This window comes from Hemibagrus wyckioides, linkage group LG26 (genome assembly GCF_019097595.1).
Source record: "Hemibagrus wyckioides isolate EC202008001 linkage group LG26, SWU_Hwy_1.0, whole genome shotgun sequence".
NCBI classification, from domain to species: Eukaryota; Metazoa; Chordata; class Actinopteri; order Siluriformes; family Bagridae; genus Hemibagrus; species Hemibagrus wyckioides.
In genome coordinates this window covers 14,762,205-14,783,590 of record NC_080735.1, presented here as the reverse complement: position 1 = coordinate 14,783,590, position 21,386 = coordinate 14,762,205, and the positions used below count along the sequence as shown (strand labels likewise).

The window sequence follows — 21,386 nt, the reverse complement described above, 5'->3', positions numbered from 1 at the left end:
TATGCAACAAAGTCTGCTTTTCATCCCGACCCATTTTCTACATTTGGAATGTGGGTTATATTATTTGTTCTGTTTGTAATGATTTTTTAAAAATTCTACCAAAATAACATTATTGCATTTGCTTTGACTGAAGCTGTGTCAGATTAGAAGGGTTTGTTTTGTTATTTTTTCATTTTAGGGTTGGAATACAGTGGAACTATCTATATCAGTATGTGTTTATTGCTCCAAATGTTTGTATTTGTTACAAACCAGAAGTGGGTGTGACCAAACCTGGAAGTGCATAATTGACGTTCACAGTAATGAATGTGGTATCTGTATTGGTATCTTTTCAGAACATGTTATCTGTTCATTCCAGTTAATGTTTTTGTAATGAACGATCTGATCCCCAAGGATTGCTTGAATATTTATGAGGTTTTGGCTTTCAAGGAGGTTCTACCCTCTCTGTTGTTGACTTCTGCATAGAACCTGTACAAGCTCTATCAAAGGGACAAGTTAAGGTGATAGACTGACCTATATTTAAGATATACCCTCTATTTTGATCAAGTCTTTCCTCAGTTTAGCCGTGGATATTATAATGTATGAATGGATAAGGTATAAAACGTTTTATTTGTTCAACATGGAAAAAGGTGTGAAATGCCAAATGCCTGAAATCTGGCATTGGATTGATGCTGTACCCTACCATTTTTTGATATCCTACAAAAAAAAGCCTAAGCAAGGGCTATGTAGAACCCTACAACAGAGTCCTCAGACTATCAGACGCCTTCTTTTCTTGTCCAATAGGAAGAGGCCAGTGTCCCTACATGAGCAGAATGGCAAGGTCATCGGCAGAGGTGAGAGGAGAATGGGATCAGCTAGGCAGCTCAGTCAGGCTTCAGAAGATGGTCGTGCTCCAGGAGAAAGACGAGAGAGCAGGCGTCTGGAAAAAGGCCATTCCCAAGAATATGACCACCCTGGAGACACTGCCCATTCTGACCAGAAGCGGAGAAAAGAAGAAGAGGAACGGGACCGGGAGAGGCAGCGGCGGGAAGAGGAATATCAAAATCGCTACTGTAGTGATCCCAACCTGGCACGCTACCCTGTCAAACCTCAGAAAGAAGAACAAGAGATGCGCATGCATGCCAAAGTGTCCAAAATGCGACAAGAACGTCACCACAGTGACATGGCCATCAATGAAGTAGGCCTGGCTCAAGATGGTTGCGAGACCCCAGGCACTCGGCTAAGCAGGAGGGTGCCGGGCAATGAAAACCGCAAGGCACTAATGGAAAACCAACGGGCGTACTCTGTGGACAGGACCGTGGGGGGTAGTGCTGGTGGGGGCCCTGTACCCCTCCAAAAACAGGGTCACAGTGGTTCTCACATGAGCCCCGGGGGCTCCCAAGACCTCAGGGATGGACAGGATTGGGGCCACAAAGGCTATTTGGAGCCTGGATCAGCAGCATTGCTACACAAAACCAAGCGTGAGAAAGCTGCTGAAAGCTTCCGAAAAGATTCTTCTCTCAGTTCGGACCAGTCGGAATGTCTCCGACCACCTCCTCCCCGCGCTTACAGGCCCAAACGAGGCCTCAACAAGAGGCAGATGTCCATTAGCAGTTCAGAAGAGGAAGGAGGGTCCACGCCTGAGTATACAAGCTGCGAAGATGTGGAGATTGAGAGCATAAGTGAAAAAGGTAGGGAAGTCTTCTGCTTTGGCTTAAGTAACTCATTTTGAGTTCCTTAGATTGCTGTAGGCATGTTGTATGTAGCAAGGCTTGACAGTTTTCCCCATTTCCCCATTCCTAACATTTGTCTGAAACCATGCCTATAATTTCTCTAAAAGTGCTTTTTCCCATTAGATTCTATTGGATAAACATGAACTAGAAGAAGCTTTTCAAGCCCCACAAACACATATAGCTTATGGAATATTTTTCCAATTGGGAAATATGTGAGTTGCCAAGTCATTTAACACTGTAGCTGGAATTTTAAATTTATAATTGTTCACCACTTTTTAGGATGATTAGTTTTATCTTACCCACTGCTACACTTCTGGTGCTTAATGGTACATTCTTGTTAAGCCAGTTTCAAGCTTGACCATTAATTGCTATTGTTGGAATCTGTCTGAAGAAGAGACTGAATTTTTTGGATGCCAAAACACCTTCCATCTGTGCTTGAGATCTGATTTATGGAAGCTCCATCTGTTAGATAAATTCTTTTGAATCTTTTTTAGCTTTATGATTCATTCTGTACAGATGGACACATTAGTAATGTACCTGTGCTCCGAGTGATTTGATCAAGGTGGCTCTTAGCATTTGGAGTGGTTATTGCTCATCAGTGTCCTCAGTAACATTTGGCCATTAGCCCTCAAATATGGTTGGATTTATGCCCTGGTGCAGCATGATGGATGGATTGTGTTGATAAGGAAAAAGATCTTGCTGCAAGCCTTCCTAATATGATTTTCCATTAGGAATCCATTGTGTATCATTCTCCTATATTGCTGCTTTAGGTCAAAGCTGATCTCACAGGATCTGACAGTAAATGCTTTAAATTCAAAGGTCAAATTTGGTCTGTGCTTAGGGCCAATGATGTCACATCCTTTTCTCATCCTCAAATACTACACTCAGCATTGCTAAGAACTTGTTTTGTCAGATGCATTTTTTTTTATCATTTACATATTCGAAGGCAACAAACCATTTCCTGTCTTATATAGTATAGCACATACTGATGTATTGTTTATGACTCCACTGCAGTAATATAGTTAGCACTAATAGAGTCTCAGTGGCTCACTCATCATAGCTACCAGATTTCTGCATAATTTACCATTTTTATTGTTATCCTTTCTCTAGGTGACTGGGATTGCCATCCTCTAGATCCCACTGTATGGCATGTAAGTTTTATCGAACAGTATATTCATATATACCTTGGACAGTGTAGCTGTTTTGAATAAAGGAATCCTGAAGAAGGTTGGTATAGTTGATGGGCTGGAGGTTGGATATAACCGAGCCAGGCAGTATTTTGTATAAATGTTATTATTGTGTTACAAGTGTAAAGCATGGCTGTCAAGCAAATTGGAAACAAATATATAGCTACTTGCATTAACCATTTAATCATGTAACGCGACTATACAGAATATGGTACAGTAGAAGTACTCTGCAGGTAAATAATCAATGACTGTAGAAAATGCTTTTGATTCTATGAATTTTGTGGGTATGATAACATTTAAATTCATCAGAAAAAATAAAAGATCAGAACAGCTGCTAACCTAATTGACCTTACCCTTAGATTTTCTACTGTTATATTCATACAATTCAAGGAACTGATTAATGACAGAGACAGCAAACGTTCTGACGACTTATTTATTAATCAAGAGTTTGTGTAAATGTATCTTCATTCATGCTCTAAAAGCTTGATAATGTTAAATAAAAGCATCAGCTGATACCCACAAGCTGATAGAAATCAAATGCCACCACTATATGAACACTGGCACTATTCTGATTACTTGTGTTTTGCAAACTGTTCAAATTCCTCAGCACAACGCTGATACAGTAGATGTTTATAGTCTTTGGTTATGCAGAGTGCTTTTCCTAGAGAGTGTGTGTGTGTGTGTGTGTGTGTGCACGTCAGCGAGACTGTGTCCATCATTAATGGGTCTGAAAACCACCATTCCATTTCCCCTCAGCATCCTGTTACGTGGCAACCATCAAAAGAGGGAGATCATTTGATCGGACGCATCACTCTGAGCAAGCGTTCAGCAGTGCCTCGGGAAGCCGGGTCTCTGCTCGGGCTGAAGGTGAGACTGACAGGGCGTCACAGCTAAATTCTCTACATCATATCTCTATTTACATCTAAGTACAAGGTCAAGCTTAGTTTGCTCCATTGCGTGGACTAGTCATTGCATTTAACAATTAATCTTTTATCTTAGTAATCCGAAAACCATATTAAGATGTTAAAATATCTTGTAGAACTGATCAAACACCTGTTTTATTGTCATTAGGTGGTTGGAGGAAAAATTACAGAGACCGGGAGACTTGGAGCGTTCATCACCAAAGTAAAGAAAGGAAGTCTAGCAGACGTTGTAGGCCATTTACGAGCGGGTGAGGATTATTTCTTTTATATGTGTGTTTGTGTAACTCAGGTGGCCGATAACTATAATGAATCTCATAATGTTTGTTTCTTTAATGCTAACCAATGTCCCTCTGTTTGATGTTGCTAACTAGCTGTAAGATAACAGTTTGGCTGACTGGTAGCCATTTTGGTTTCAGGTGATGAGGTGTTGCAATGGAACGGGAAGGCGTTGCCTGGAGCAACCAAGAAAGAAGTGTACAACATCATTTTAGAGTCGCAGTCTGCGCCTCAAGTAGAAATAGTGGTTTCAAGGCCAATCGGGTAAGCACAGCATGCCATAAATGAATTGCTGTGTCTTTTATACATGACGGAAGAACAATTTTTAGGCTTAATTTAATCTTTATGTTTAGATGTAAGGTTTGACTTTCCTCAATCCTTTCCCTTTAGATTATGGATTTTTTTGTGTACTTTTGTATCATTCCGCCTTTTACTATATACTCTGTGGATCGTCTTTAACAAACTGAAATGGCAGTGTGGATATGTGATATTTGGTGATTCAGTGTAATTTGTTTACCGTCTAACTGACATCAGTCTGATTTGCTTTTCTGCTGCATGCAAAAGATGCATCCATCGTGTTCTTCCTAAAAACGTCCTCAGAAAGTTTTATAGAGTGCATGAGTAAGTAAAGTACTTACAAATCAACATATTGTTCCCAGTACCTGACCCTGAAGTATCCTCAAAACCTTCAATAGCATCGCTGGCTTATTAGCACTGCTTAGCTACCGATATCAGTCCTGACACTTCACCTTGTTTCCTAATACTAAATATCCAGCGGGTGTAATCGCTGATCACTGTGACTGTAAAGAAGGCCACCATGTTTAATATGTCTGTTAAAAATTTCTCTTAAAGGGACACGCCAAGAATTCCAGAGAAGTCACATCCTCCTCTTGAATCTAGTAGGTTTTGTCGACTAGATTTACACCATTTGTATTGTATTTCTGTCTACATACAAGCCACATATTCCCTTTAGAATAATATTTGATTGACTAACTGATCTTATTTTCCGCCACATCAGCCGGTTCAAGTTCTATAGATGAGTCTCACAAGGTGGACCGTCCCTCCATCTCCGTCATGTCCCCCACCAGTCCGGGAATGTTGAGAGACCTGCCTCAGGACCTACCAGGCCAGCTTTTAGTAAGTACAAGCACAAAGATGATTACTAGCCTAGCCATGCATGCTAGTATTGTATCACAGAATGATTTTTGTAATGGCCATATAATTAAAATGACATCGTCTCTTAGCCAACATGAGGCAGAATGCAGTAACAGAGAGTCTAGATGACACTGATACAAGCACTGCAGGGTCAGAGCCAAAAACCAGAAACAAGCAATAAAGATAATTGCAACATAATTGTGGGTAAAATTCACTAAACTAACAATGATATCAACTAAAAACAACACAAAAAAGAAGGCTCATTCGCATTAAGAAACAAATAAGACTCATAAGGACGTGCTGTTTTAGGAAATTATATAATCATTAAAAATCAAAACACGCTGTAGCCTGAAGTGTTTTATTTCTTTTATACTACACCATTTTTTAAAAAATGAATTAAAGAAACAACACATACTTTTCATTATTTCATTTTATAGTTACTCTTAATGTTGTGGAACATCTATGAAAGTCCACAAAGTTAGTCGTTGTTATGTTACGGTACGTAATAATGTTTTTATTATTAAGTAAGTAGGTGTTTTATTTCTTTTATGCTACAGCAGTTTGACAAATCTCAATTTTTTCTATCAAATTAATTCAAGAAACAAGACATTGTAGTTCTTATCCGTTTATAGATACACTTAATGTTATCCATGGAAGTCCACAAAGTTTTATGTATATATTCTAACGTTGTATTATATATAAACATGCATATATTATGCATATGTTATAAATATATTATAATGTTATAACTGCTCCATAATATGGTCAAAAGTTCGTGGACCCTTGAAGGCAGTACGGGAAATTACAGAATCATCCAACACAGCAGCAGGAATTCTACACTTGAGCCAATATCTTACTAAACATATAGAAATGCTATGAAATAATAATAAAATGATAAAAAATGAGCAAATTAGTCACTGTAAATAAGACTGATTTGCCATTTCATAGTTCAGTGCTGTCGCTTGTACTCAATAATGGTTTGTCTGATGAAATACGGATAATAAATAATATATTTCCATTGACCTATTAGCATCGGATGTACTCCCACGTTTTCTTTACCGGTTTAAAAAGAAGGCAACATCAATGCATGTGTTGCTATTTTAAACAACTAGCACACACTGGAATGCTAGTAGTCACTAATCGCTCGCTATGATGGACGACAGAGCGCTATTTTTACTCCGGGTGCCATCATGTTTATAAGTCCGTCGGCTTTCGGACAATCGAACAGAATAATAAGAACCGTCAGGAATTGGAGAAGTCTAGAGATCACAGTTCTGTAATCTAGTTTTGACATAATTGTTCAGACACAGAAGAGTTTTCCATGGCTTGTTTATTAACAACATGGCCTTTTCGTTTAGTCTGAAGTTGGCATGTCAGTCACTAAACCTTTGATGTGTGCAGCCACGTCTGTAAACACAGAGCAGACATGTTTTAATAATGAAACAATAAGTCTTTTTAGATTTTTTGGCGTTTGAGTTGAGAGAATTATTTGGATTTGTACATTTTTTTATTTCTAGACTTACATGGTAAAACCAATGAAAACTAGAAGCAACATATTATTATTATTATTATTATTATTATTATTATTATTATTATTATTATTATTATTAAATTTTATTGAACATTAATTTCCAATTTTATTGTATGCCAAGATCTTTTATTTTTAATTTAAAGCTGTTTTTAACCATTTTATTTTTTCCGATTTTAGTTCTTAAATTTTTACAGTTTTTACCGGACTGGACTCATAATTGATGTCAAAATATTTATATTGTACATGCCCTAATATGAACCGTTTTTTTTAACAAGGTGAAACTGTGGTACGACAAAGTGGGCCATCAGCTTATCGTCAACGTATTACAAGCCATAGACCTGCCTTCTCGTCCAGACGGCCGACCGCGCAACCCTTACGTCAAAATGTACTTCCTTCCTGATCGGAGGTGAGTGTCGCTCAGTGATTATTGTGCAGGTTAAAGAGACCCCAGGCTACTTTTCTCAAGGACATTTTGGTATATTTTAGAAAAAAAAACAATTGTGAAATCCGAAGGGAGATTAAAAACTGATTGGATTAGATGGTAATCTTTTGGAGACTTCTCCCTGCCTTTAAACAGCCATTAGGAATAAATCGGAAGTTATTTAGTAACCCTAGGGTTAGTAACCCAAACCCTAACCCTAACCCTAAGTCTGTTAATGTAAACTTAGCGGTCATTTACTACAGTTAGGCTACGGTAGAGATTACATTCTTCTGGTGCACTACATTCACTATCTTATGTAAAGACTACATATTAACTCTAATACTGGTGTTCCATTATGGCGACTGAATGAAAATCGACTTATGGGACATTTTCAATCAGTGTAAAGAAAAGAATTATTTTCTGGCTGTGATTCTGATATAAAATGAATCAGGACTCTGTTGGCTTTCAGTGTAAGACATGTGATTTTTCCTTCTGTTGGATAACCTTACACAGAATTTTAGTGGTTGAAGATAAACACCTTCAAATTTTAGAAACTTCTGAACAAACACTTGGGGCATCTCAGAGAGCAGAAATGAGTTTGATATTAACATTTTTCTATAAATATACCACCCCTAGTAGGCTAGGAAACAATAGAAACAACAAATTCTTAAAGCCCTGAGTGTCTACTTTCATATGAGCTTCATATCAACCACCATGGAGTGTGACATAACAAATAAAACTCAATGCTAAACATGGACACAACAAAACTGGTGCAAATTCTCATTCAGTGACAAGAGCAAGAGGAGGACGAAGACGGTGAAGAAGAGCTCGGAGCCAAGGTGGAACCAGACGTTCCTTTACTCGCACGTTCACCGCAGGGACTTCAGAGAGCGCATGCTGGAGATCACCGTTTGGGACCAGCCGAGAGCACAGGAGGAGGAGAGCGAGTTCCTCGGAGAGGTGTGTTCACACCACATCAGCATTTTATTGAACTTCCACATCATTTAAGAAATTTATTCATTTGTTTTCATGTGAGATACGTTTTCTGGCTGTTCTAATAATCAGGACTCTTTTTACTTTCTTTTACTTATATTCACTTTCTGAAAACATTCTGATGTATACTATATACAATTTATAGTAGTAACAGATCCTCCTTAATTATTTAATTAATTTATTCGTTCATAGATCCTGATCGAGCTCGAAACGGCTCTGCTGGACGATCAGCCGCACTGGTACAAGCTTCAGACCCATGACGTGTCCTCCCTCCCTCTACCCCAACCCTCCCCATACCTCCCTCGCAGACACGTCCACACCGACAGCCCCAGCAAAAAGTTACAGAGTGAGTGTAACATCTGTGTGTCTCTGAAAAAAACAACCACAGGCAAAATTCAAACTGTGGCTTATCCAAACAAAAAAAGCATTGTATTGCATCTATGCTATCATTTTCTGTAACAATGCTTTGTAAGCACTTTATTATATCTTTTATAAATAATCATTTGTATCACCTACATTCTAATTAATACACAATACTGCAGTGATGTTTGTTTAGATCAACATACGCTCCTGAGTAATAGAAACAGCATTCGTCCCTTAGCATTGTGTGTGTGCTTATGTATGTAGAAAAGGGCAGATAGCAGATCTCCTCCAAGTGTGTCAAGCCGCCTCATGTCTCAGCTGGTTTCACGTGTCTCGGACGAAGCACGTGCTAACCTTTGCCATCTAGTATATGAATTGTATTATTCTGTATTATTTAAGCAAATTGACTCAGATCTCCCTAATAAAACCCAGCTTGGTGTAGCTAGAAGGTTGTTGTACCTAATAAACCTGAGTGGAATGAACTGTGCCACGCGTGCGGTCTCCAGGCTGCTTATTGTATCCTGTGTGATGCCGTGCTGATTTTCTAGCTGTTCAACTCTATGCTGTGTGTGTATGTCTCAGGATCTCATCGCATCATTGAGACTGATTATGATGATGCTATAACGGTAGTGTCTTCAGGTGGGTGGGGCGGGTCGCATGGTGACCGTAATCATGCCGTTAGCTGTCCATCACAGGATGAGAGAGAGAGAATAAAGACCTTTTTCTTTTCCGTCCAGACCATCAGATTCATTACAGAGAGTCGATTTCTGTTTGGAATACAAGCCTGCTATGCTGCTATAAGTACTGCCAAAAGAACTGACCCCAATTTATTCATTCTTATAAACCCAAATACGCTATTCATTTCTGACCATTATAAACTGTAGAGATGTGTGGTTTCGTTTTCAGCACTAATCCAAATATGCTAATGAATTAGTCTCGTCGTCCATTTGTCGTTCGATAGGCATGAGGTCGGTCTCTCTCCCCCTCTGCTGGGCTTTTGTAGTAATGTAGCTGTAACCACAGAGAAAACACTGACAAACTGCATGAAAACTAGGAATGGCGCACAGTAGTACCACTTATAACACCTTCATAAGGCCTAGAAGTGTCATAAAGCTGGCGGAACTCTTGTTATTAAGCAGAAATAACAGACGGCTTAATACACTCCGATACAGGCCTTATGACAATAATGCTAATGTTGCATGCATATAGCATACTGTGGTGTGCTGTAGATTTAAGCTTTATGCTTATTAATATGGTGAATAATCTCAGGGGTGTCTTAAAGGGTTTAGACAAGTTTGGGAATTGGAGGCAAGTAGGAATTAAAATTCTAGGCCTTTTGCTTTCTTTTTTTGGCATGTCGTAGAGCTGTTGTGCTGGTAGTTCGGCACAATCCTCACGCATGGTAGTTTTAGTTTGATCTCTTTAACTAAGACATGTATATACATTCTTGTGGCATTAACGATCTGGAATTATGAACTGTGTGTGTGTGTGTGTGTGATACACCAGCAGCAGAGAGGAACTCCAGAGAGCGGGAGAGGTGCAGCACTCTGACGGTTCCCGAGAGGCAGGCAGCCATTCAGCATCGCTCTCGCTCCGTCTCCCCACACAGAGAGGACCAACGTAGAGGACGTTCACGCCATACACATGTCCCCATGCAGAGGTGAACCTCTAACACACACACACACACATATACGCATCTAACATATATGCACATAGGCATAAGAGGCTATAATCAGAACTTACTAAGGAGTTCACACACAAACCATACCACAAACACACACACACACACACACCAGGTTTCTGTGGCTTCATTAAGTTTCATCAATTAATTTATTTCATTCAATAATAATTTCATCAATAATCGGCTCACAGAAGAAAAAATATGGACGAATAATTTTAATAATCTGAGCCTCACTGAATCGACTTAAGCAGAGATCCTAATCTGAATACGAGGAACTTTCCCTTTTGAATAGTTACATAATCTTTATATAATGTAGACACTAACACAGTCACATTGATCACACGATCACAGGAGTCACGCTGATCACGCAAACAAAAACAAAAAAATCTCACAGTTATAAGGTGCAAATCTTCTATTCTCGCTCTTTCTCCTTCTCAGGAGTCTGGATGAAATTCGCCAGAAACGGCATCACTCCCAGTCACCCACTCATTACTATATTATTCCACAGCCGGAACACCGACCTGGAGACTCTGACTATGACTACTCAGAGGACAGGTACTTTAAATACAGTTTTCTCTGGAAACCATATTTGACATATAAAACCGTACATCATTACACATGTATCTCTGACTCGGAGACACAAAGCGCTATTTGAAACCGTATTCTGGGTAAACAACGAGGGAGTTGTTATTCGACGACGCATTTCAGTCTTTATAAACATAAACACGTTTGCCTGCAAATGTTTAGCAGGATACAGTCCAGATAATGAAACTAGCAGGTAAATATGAAGTCACTTTCAAGGTTGCGTCTTTTTATTAGACTTGTTGGGAAGTGGTTGCTCAGTGGTTAACTGGCTGAGAAGGTTGTGAGTTTGCATCCCAGGTCCACCAAAGCTGCCACTGCTGCGCCCCTGAGCTAGGCCCTTAACCCTTAATTGCTTAGTTGTATAAATAAGATAAATGTAAGCCGCTGTGGATAAGGGTGTCTGCTAAATGCCGTAAATGTAAATTCCTGCTCAGATGTGTGAGTGATGCTCTAAAATCACCGAATCAGAAAAATGATACAAATTATCTTGGTACAAAATACATAGTGATTTTCAGTGACTATCAAATAGAAATTCTAAAACAGTAGTATATCATATTTATATGTGCAAGCACCGATTCTGTAAAACATGGTTGAAAAAAAAAATAACCATTAATAAATAACAATTTTTAAAATATAAAATGGGCTTGCTGATTGGGGATCAATATACATTTCAATTTATATATTTTTTTTATTATTGAATAAATGTTAATAATTTTTGTGGAAATTTTTATTCAGATTTTTTGAGATTTTTGTAAATATGCTACATTTTGTGTGTGTGTGTGTGTGTGTGTGTGTGCGTAATTAGAAAAATACTGTTTAAACCTTTTACATCTTGGATTTTTATTTTTATTTCAATCTTAGCACCACAATGTCAAATAAATAGAAAATAATTACATTTTCTTAAAGTCAACAAAAAAAAATCCTGCAAAAAATCACCTAGCTTTTGAACAGATGCCGAAGGTAACGTTAGTATCGTTGGTTGACTCTTACGAAACTGGCTGGAAAAAAAAATTGTAAAATTCACTTTGGTTGGCTTTCCATGAAGACGCAAACAAGTTTTGAACGGCTCCTTGACATACGCAAAACTTAGCCGGCATTCAGTTTGGTTCGTTCGGAAGTTTAAAATGCTTTGTATGCCAGTGCAAAGTTCTTGCTAAAATTCTTAAGGTGGAAATTCATAAGGGAGGGCATTTGTATGCCGAGGTTTTAACATAAAGGTTCCAAGCATGTACCCTTGAGGAATCTCTTCCCACTGACAAACATTTAACTACAAAACAGTACAGGTGCATGAACGTGGTAGCTCGAGTGGTTAAAGTACTGATCAGAAGGTCAGGAGCTCAAATTCTAGCACCACCAATCTGCCACTGCTGGATCCCTGAGCAAGGCCTCCAACCCTCAACTGCTCAGTGAGATAAATGAGATTAATGTAAGTCACTCTGTATAATGTTATCTGACATTTGGCAGACACCCTTATCCAGTATCTCATTTTTAAACCACCAAGCTACCACATCTCCACATTCTACCAAATGCTATAAATGTAAATGTCCAAGCTACAGGTGTGGTTGTATAATGTCCAGTTTTCCAACAGTATTGCCACATAGCTCATTAAATCTGTGTGCATATAACTAAACCTGTTTCTGTGCTACTAATTGTACTAAAATGACTAACACCACCATCGTATTACGGTCCTACAAGTTTAAAATAGTGTTTTCTAAACCTCTATCTATCATTTTCATATTTCTGTCGACTGACTCTTATGTTTACCGTTTCCATGATTTTGGTTTTGTGTCGTGAATGTCAAGTGAGGTCCTGGAGATGCACAGATCAATCCGGGGCGGGAGCGCTGAGTGCCTGCACACAAACAGGTAACCCTGAGAAAAATGACAGTGGGCTTCAGTTCCAGTATTTTGACTTTAAATGCATTTGCACACAGCTTCAGAAACGGCATCACTTCAACCGCGCGGCAACAGGAAACCACACATATTGAACAATAGCTTGACATAGATAAAGACGATAAGGCAGGTATATATATAGAGGAACATGTTAGAAATGATGGGAAACAGGTGAGGACACAAGTGACATAATCACATGACATTAAGCAAGCTGTAGCATAACACCCTCCACCCTCTGGTGGTCAGGCAGGGAATTGTCCCAGTAGTTCCTGACGTCTATATACACTCTAACTTGCATGTTTATGTTTCTGCTTTCTTCACTAATGCATGTTTTTCTTTGCTCTTCTCACCGCATGGCATTTTGTGCCTTAACTTTGGTAGGAATTTAGCTAGACACTGTAATACCTTGCCCCCAAAGATGCCCTTGTTAGTGAACGGCATTCACAAAGACATCTACAGGTAAGATGTGACTCTGTACTAGACTGTGGTATTAAAAATAATACCCTCATGTGTTGCCCCTTGTGATATACTGTATCTATATATACAATATCCCTGTTTCTCCTTCTAGACCTTTTGCACCATTTGTGTGGTTTCTTGACCTGGTGCTTGGTTTAACACTTGAATGACCAGTCTATTTCCACCACTAGAGAAAGAAACAAAAACCTCTCCTCTGCTTATGAGCCGTTGTGTTTCTTATACATTCAAAATTTTGTATTTTTGTTTTTGGCTTCCTTGCATGCTTTTCTGTTTATTTCTTTTATCTCCATGCTAAGCTCTACCCTTCCTGCATGCCTAAAGAGCAAATCAACACGGCGACTAGAAGGGGGTGGGGTCTCGCCTCGTAGCCCCGCCCCACAGCGTGTGCTCAGATTTACAGATGAGGTCAGCGTTAGGTAAGCGCCCTAAAGATATTTAGGCTTGGAAACCAATGTGAAGTAGCACTTATCTGTATTTTAGCATATATACTATGTACAGTATATATGGATGGCATTGTGTGTGTGTCTGTGTGTGTTTTAATCGGGTTACACCCATCTGGTCCCACAGAACATATGACCATGCCCACCTGATCCCAAAGTTACCCTGACCCAGCTTACATGCCAGACACTCATGCGGCGGAAACTTACTCGCGGGAACCACGCCCACTTGTTTCCAAGGAAACACTGTGCATCATTTTAGAGAATCCACTCCATCTTTTGCCACACCCACTTTATTCTTTCAAATACTCAAACCTTACTCATCTGCTCAAATACTCTGATCACTTCCCCAGCAGAAACTGGGTGTGCCCACATCTACACGCTTCCATCTAATGAAGCCACACCCACCTACACCCACGCAACTCTGACCACGCCCAACTACATTCACAAAAAGTGTTCCACACCTACCTATTTTCAGATCTATTCTGTCCACACCCCACTCTGACCAAGCCTACCCACTTCCACAAAAAATGCTCCACACCTTCCTACACGCAGATCTATTCTGACCACACCCACAAACTCTCCCAGGAACTCTGACCACGCCCACCTATTCCCACAAAAAATGTTCCACACCTACCTACTCTCCGATCTATTCTGTCCACACCCCACTCTGACCAAGCCAACCCACTCCCATAAAAAAATGTTCCACACCAACCTACTCTCAGATCTATTCTGACCACACCCACAAACACCCCCTAAAACTCTGACCACACCCACCTACTCCTGCAAAAATGTTCCACACTCTCAGATCTGTTCTGACCACACCCCCAGGAACTCTGGCCAGGGCTGCCCACTCCAACAAAAAAATGTTCCACACCTTCTTACACTCAGATCTATTCTGACCACACCCACAAACACCCCCTAAAAACTCTGACCACACCCACCCACTTCCACAAAAAATGTTCCACACCTACCTACTCTCTGATCTATTCTGTCCACACCTACAAACACCCCCAGGAACACTGACCATGCCCACCTACTCCCGCAAAAATGTTCCACACTCTCAGATCTGTTCTGACCACACCCCCAGGAACTCTGGCCATGCCCACCTACTCCCACAAAAAATGTTCCACACCTTCCTACACTCAGATCTATTCTGACCAAACCCACAAACACCCCTAGGAACTCTGACCACATCCACAAACACCCCCCAGGAATTCTGACCACGGCCACCTATTTCCACAAAAAATGTTCCACACCTTCCTACACTCAGATCTATTCTGTCCACACCCACAAACACCCCTAGGAACTCTGACCACGCCCACCTACTCCCGCAAAAAATGTTCCACACCTTCCTACACTCAGATCTATTCTGACCACACCCACAAACACTCCCCAGGAACTCTGACCATTCCTACTGCATTTTTAATATTTTGCTTTATTAATGTTTTTTTATTATTTTATTATATATGTATATATATATATATATATATATATATATATATATATATTTTACACTTTTATTATACTTTATTGACCAAACTCTGATCCTAGTGATCTAAGATCCCATATTATATAATTTGCTAACAACAGACTTCTCATTGAAAACAATGAATCGTCCAAGAACAATTTTTAAGCCCAGCTGTTTCTTAGTTCCCAGTGGGTCTATATTATATTCATAACTGGCATCTAAATATCGAAGATTGTCACTAATTAAGATGTTAACGATCACAAAGACGCACTGATAGTCATTAATTCTTAGGTGAGGGTTGTACAGCAGTAGAGCTAGGCTGTTCTAAATCCCTGCAGCTCATTTACTCCAGTGTTAGTGGCATTTTCAGACAAATTTATCTTCAGTGCCGAAGAGCTGAAGACATTTCGACCATGTTCTTTGTACCTGGATTCAGATTGTTCTTGTAGAACTTTACTCAGCATTAACGGTGTCAGGTTTCAGGGTCGTACAATCTAATGATCAGCTGGCGGAAAACGAAGAAGACTTAAGAGAGGATAAAATAGAAGCAGGGCTGGGTGCCAGGTGTGTCGATATCCTGCACCTACACACCCAGTCTGTGAACCGGCCAGCTGGCCAAAGAAAAAGGCACAGTCCCAAATCACTAATGAGTCGCTTTAGTAGTTCGAGGCAGAAACTCTGTACAGTGAGTGACTGACTCGGATCATAACGAGTCACTCCCCAAAAAATGCGGTTTAAATATGTATTCTGTTCAGTGGCCAAGTGATCAATGGCACACACATAACAGTTTATTAAAAAATGTTCCTGATGTTTTCTTTCTTTCTTTCTTTCTTTCTTTCTTTCTTTCTTTCTTTCTTTCTTTCTTTCTTTCTTTCTTTCTTTCTTTCTTTCTTTCTTTCTTTCTTTTTTCATTTTCTTTCTTATATTTTTACAATATGTATTCATTCTTTTTCTAAACACATTTTTAAATATTTTATTTTGTCACTCTAACATTTTTTTTTTCATTTTTTCTTTGTTTTTCATTACCTTTTTTCCCCTCATTTTATTATAAATTTATTCTTTTCTTTCCAAATTCAATTGTTTCTTCTTTGTTTTTCTTCTTATAAATTATTGTTTCATTTTTATTTTATTTCCTTCTTTTTTTGTATTCTTTCTTTCTTTCTTTCTTTCTTTCTTTCTTTCTTTCTTTCTTTCTTTCTTCCTTCCTTCCTTCCTTCCTTCCTTCTACAGTGATCTTCAGCCATCGTTGGACAGAGTGAGAAGTGCCAGTACGACCTGTTTGAGGCCTGAGAGCAGTTTCCGCTCCCCTGACAGAGAAAGGTAAGAAAAGAATTTAACGAAAAACAAAACAAAACAAAACAAAACGAAAAAAAGTCAAAACACACACACACACACACACACACACACACTACAAAGTTTTCCAGAAGTAATAGTGCATTACTGAAATAATTACCAGTCCATAAACTGTCATTGTAATTTATTATTAATTGATTTTTTTTGTGAGCAGGTTTAACAAAATTGAAAATAATAATATTACGATGTACACCGATCAGGCATAACATTATGACCTCTGAGAGGTGAAGTGAATAACACTGATGATCTCCTCATCATGGCACCTGTTAGTGGGGGGGGTATATTAGGCAGCAAGTGAACATTTAGTCCTCAAAGTTGATGTGTTAGAAGCAGGAAAAATGGACAAGTGTAAGGATTTGAGCGAGTTTGACGAAGGACCAGATTGTGATGGCTAGACCACTGGATCAGAGCCTCTCCAAAACTGCAGCTCTTGTGGGGTGTTCCCGGTCTGCAGTGGTCAGTATCTATCAAAAGTGGTCCAAGGAAGGTACAGTGGTGAACCGGCGACAGGGTCATGGACGGCCAAGGCTCATTGATGTACGTGGGGAGAGAAGGCTGACCCGTGTGATCCGATCCGAGCTACTGTTGCTCAAATTGCTGAAGAAGTTAATGCTGGTTCTGATAGAAAGGTGTCAGAATACACAGTGCAGGACGGGTCAGGGCTGTTTTAGCAGCATAAGGGGGACCAACACAATATTAGGCAGGTGGTTATAATGTTATGCCTGATCTGTGTATTTTTCTTAATAGAAATTTTGATCTACTTTTCAACACCTACATTATTGTGAATCGGCCTGTACATGCATAGTTCTACATGAATCCTTTTGTATACAGTGTGCAGATGGATCTTAATTTTTTAAATACTGTAATAACCGCTGAGACACAGAGACACTGTCCTCAGACCAACATGAGAGAAATCTGCCATCATGGAGTGCCACTTTATGTCCATCTTATGTTGTCTTTCCATTCATCTGCTTTCTCATATCTCATCTTTTGTTGTTGTTGTGTTTCTACTCATGTACTCATTTGTGTGGCCTGCTTGGCTCAGGCTGTCAGGCAGTTTGGACAGACCTGTGTGCACAAAAACTAACAAGAAATCCATTGAGAACGACAGGTGAGATTTTCCGAGCAACATGTTCAATTATATGAATTGATCTAAATTTGGCCCTAGTTTTATCTGAATCTTTTAAAGCCTTGCTTGCTTTGTTGCTGTTTCATACATGGTTTTATTTTTTGGGGTTTCTTTTCTCTGCACTTCATCCTTTCTGTTGTTTCATTGCTGCATTCAGGATCCAGCCCACCTCCATCCTGCGGGGCAGCAGGTGGAGGAAAGATGGTCCAATCCGGCCTTTTGGGCAGTCCAGCAAGGACAGGTGCATTCTGGTTAATTCCAAATGCAAATTCTGCTTAATTCAGCCCTGTTGACCCGCCCTGTTGACCCACGCTGTTCTTTTTAAATAAATAATTCCCACTGTGCCCTGTGATGGACTGGTAACCTGTCCAGGGTGTACCCTTGCCTTTCATCCAATGTGTGCTGGGATAGGCTCCAGCAGATCCCCGTGACCCTAATTAGGAATAAAGCAGGTCATCTGAACCCAAACTTTGTAACATGGCACCCATCATGTGATGAAGAATTTTGAGCTTTTACTAAATAAACAGTTGAAATCTATCAAAAAGCAGGAATTTCCTGTAATCTGAATATGTAAGAGGTTCCTGTTTGTTGCTAGATAATGTCCACTGTTTATTTAGTAAAAGCCCAAACTCCATCAGAAAAGCAGAATGGTGCTGTAGGTTTGATGTAATTTCAAAATTCAGAGACAATTTTGTCATTTGATTTCTCCCAAGGGCATGGTTATTAAAACTCAGTCATTCCTATGAGATCAGTCAGGTGAAGCCAATGAAGCCATTGTCCTTTCTTTTGCACCGCATTTCTTGAATTTCCTGTTTATGTCTCGATCTCTGTGTTTAAGTTTCCATCCTACTGTTTTCATGCTAATTTTAAATCCAAACACTAGAAAGTTAGACAGTGAGATCAGCAGAAATGAATGAGGGAAAAAGTAGGCTGAATACCGTAAAGGAAACTTAGACATTTATAGACATATCACAGTGTGAAGGGGATGTGATGGGGCAGTGGTAGTTCAGTGATAGCTCAGTGGTAAATCAGTGGAAACCCAGTGGTAGCTCAGTGGTAGCTCAGTGGTAGTTCAGTGGTAGTTCAGTGGTAGCTCAGTGGTAGTTCAGTGGTAGCTCAGTGGTAGTTCAGTGGTAGCTCAGTGGAAGTTCCATGAAACTCAGTGGTAGTTCAGTGGTAGTTCAGTGATAGCTCAGTGGAAGTTCCATGAAACTCAGTGGTAGTTCAGTGGTAGCTCAGTGGAAGTTCCATGAAACTCAGTGGTAGTTCAGTGGTAGTTCAGTGATAGCTCAGTGGAAGTTCCATGAAACTCAGTGGTAGTTCAGTGGTAGTTCAGTGGAAACTCAGTGGTGGCCCAGTGGTAGTTCAGTGGTAGTTCATTGGTAGCTCAGTGGTAGTTTAGTGGTAGCTCAGTGGAAGTTCCATGAAACTCAGTGGTGGCCCAGTGATAGTTCAGTGATAGCTCAGTGGAAGTTCCATGAAACTCAGTGGTAGTTCAGTGGAAACTCAGTGGTGGCCCAGTGGTAGTTCAGTGGTAGCTCAATGATAGCTCAGTGGTAGTTTAGTGGTAGTTCATTGGTAGCTCAGTGGTAGTTTAGTGGTAGCTCAGTGGAAGTTCCATGAAACTCAGTGGTGGCCCAGTGATAGTTCAGTGATAGCTCAGTGGTAGTTCAGTGGAAACTCAGAGGTAGCTTAGTGGTAGTTCAGTGGTAGCTCAGGGTGCTGATCAGAAGGATGTGCATTCTTCCAACACCACCAAGTTGACACTGTTGGGTCCTTGTGTGTCCCTTAACCCCTTTCTCTCTCTCTCTCTCTATCTCTCTCTCTCTCTCTCTCTCTCTCACTTTCTCCCCCAGAGCCCATGGTGGACGTAATTCCCCTACAGAGACTCCCTTATCAATGCGCAGAGGACGACAGCTCCCACAACTCCCTGCGAAGAGCAGCAGTATAGAGCAAGGTATTCTATCTATCTATCTATCTATCTATCTATCTATCTATCTATCCATCCATCCATCCATCCATCCATCCATCCATCCATCCATCCATCCATCCATCCATCCATCCATCCATCCATCCATCCATCCATCCATCCATCCATCCATCCATCTATCTATCTATTTTTGGATTTTGTTCAGCTCTGGCAGTAGAAGAACGAGCTCGGCAGTTGAGTCAGATGAGGGTTCCATCATATCGGCCAGGTTCATCCGCCAGCTCAGGCCATGAACAAGACATGGACCTGAAGAATAAGAGAGATGTGAGTCAATCACACACACACACACATACATACACACAAACACACACACACACACAAAAAGCTTTGCATTAATAGAAGAGTTCAGTAGAACACAGACAACAGGAGCTAATTTCACTGACATTCTATTAACATTAAATGTAACTATAAATGGGTAAAAGTATGACGTATAACAGCACATAGTTCTATATGTGTATACATTTAATTGCATTTAAATTTGCATCACATTTAAATTGAACACATTTAGCACATCCGTTATCCAGAAGTGCTTTTATATGATGACTTGAACTGTGTATTGAAAATAGATCACACTGTGTTTTCTCATAGCATGCCAATTACGAGGCGCAGACACACTGTAGATGTTATCTTTAATAGTACTCCAGTTCTTGCGTACTGTACAGCGCAGGCTGATGATGTTGTTGTTTGTAAACGTGTAGCTGTACAAAAGGAGCTGCGATAACATGTCGGCGAGGTCGTCGGACAGTGACATGAGTGACGTGTCGGCCGTGTCGCGAGCCAGCAGTGCCTCTCGTCTCAGCAGCGCCAGCTACATGTCTGTCCAATCAGAGAGGCCACACGGACGGTTCAGGTTGGGAAAACATCAGAATCAGAATACATGCAATCAGGACACATTCATCATCATTATTTTATTCCTTTCCTGTCAATAATCTCAGATGCTTGACATAAACATCTGCAGCTATAATCAAGACATCCAGTTTACAAGCATTTTAATTTTCCTCTTTAGTTTCACTCGTTCTTCCTGCATGGCTTTGCACGCCTGTCTCTGTTGTGCATGCTATCTGTCTCGTGTCTGTCCTCTTTTTTTTTTGTTCTCTGTATCCTCACACTTCACTACGCCGTCTGGGTCAAAAAGGTCAAAATCTTTGGAGAGTTGCAGCGGGGAGGAAAAAAGGGAGAGGAGGATCTCATGGGGGGTGAGCGGGCCAGGGCAGAGGAGGAGCCTGGGAAAGAGGCGCTTCTCAGAGGAGCTGAAACGCCGGCGCCACACTGTGGCTGGAGATGTGAGGTAACTGTGAGATGGACAGGAACTAGGAGACAACTGATCTGTGATCGTTCGTCTAATGATCAGTAGTCTAACCCTTTTTACCAGTTCACTGGTGTTCTGAAATCGACTTATGGGGCAATTTTAATCAGTATAAATGAATGATTATTTTTTTTAACCCGAGTCTGATATAAAATGAGTCAGGACTCTGTTGGCTTTCAGTGTGAGACGTGTGTTTTTCCCTCTGTTGGATACAGAATTTTAGTGGTTGAATTTTAAATGCTTATGAACAATTACTTGGTGCATCTAAGAGAGCAGGAATGGGTTTGATATCAACATTTACTTTCAAGACAGAAAGTGTGTCTGTGAAGATTCTCAGTCTTCCAAGTCCGGAAGCTATTTCTGTTTTTATCTAGCCTGATAGATGCGACATGTTCATAGAAATGTTCCAGAAAAATCTCCAAACTGATGTTTATCTGGAATCCTATCAACTGTATATATTGTATATGACTGTATATGTATATAGGCAATATATTCATAGAAAAGTTC

The 21,386-nt window shown here is 40.1% G+C and overlaps 1 protein-coding gene across 5 annotated transcripts in view; it reads left to right on the top strand.

Moving 5' to 3' along the window:
• The window catches only part of rims1b (regulating synaptic membrane exocytosis 1b), a 59,016-nt gene that overhangs the window by 22,403 nt on the left and 15,227 nt on the right, over positions 1 to 21,386 (top strand). For 4 of the 5 annotated variants that reach the window (XM_058380566.1, XM_058380565.1, XM_058380564.1 and 1 more), the window contains 20 exons: positions 781 to 1,667; positions 2,820 to 2,860; positions 3,653 to 3,763; positions 3,968 to 4,067; positions 4,236 to 4,359; positions 4,948 to 4,994; positions 5,114 to 5,232; positions 7,057 to 7,187; positions 7,991 to 8,162; positions 8,388 to 8,541; positions 9,141 to 9,197; positions 10,065 to 10,218; positions 10,678 to 10,794; positions 12,627 to 12,689; positions 16,332 to 16,421; positions 17,500 to 17,565; positions 17,741 to 17,824; positions 19,440 to 19,540; positions 19,719 to 19,837; positions 20,272 to 20,423. In XM_058380566.1, coding sequence (XP_058236549.1) covers positions 781 to 1,667; positions 2,820 to 2,860; positions 3,653 to 3,763; positions 3,968 to 4,067; positions 4,236 to 4,359; positions 4,948 to 4,994; positions 5,114 to 5,232; positions 7,057 to 7,187; positions 7,991 to 8,162; positions 8,388 to 8,541; positions 9,141 to 9,197; positions 10,065 to 10,218; positions 10,678 to 10,794; positions 12,627 to 12,689; positions 16,332 to 16,421; positions 17,500 to 17,565; positions 17,741 to 17,824; positions 19,440 to 19,540; positions 19,719 to 19,837; positions 20,272 to 20,423 — 2,889 coding nt within the window. Of the gene's footprint in view, positions 1 to 780; positions 1,668 to 2,819; positions 2,861 to 3,652; positions 3,764 to 3,967; positions 4,068 to 4,235; positions 4,360 to 4,947; positions 4,995 to 5,113; positions 5,233 to 7,056; positions 7,188 to 7,990; positions 8,163 to 8,387; positions 8,542 to 9,140; positions 9,198 to 10,064; positions 10,219 to 10,677; positions 10,795 to 12,626; positions 12,690 to 13,489; positions 13,610 to 16,331; positions 16,422 to 17,499; positions 17,566 to 17,740; positions 17,825 to 19,439; positions 19,541 to 19,718; positions 19,838 to 20,271; positions 20,424 to 21,386 lie in introns of all 5 variants that reach the window. The other variant, XM_058380568.1, reaches the window with a different exon arrangement.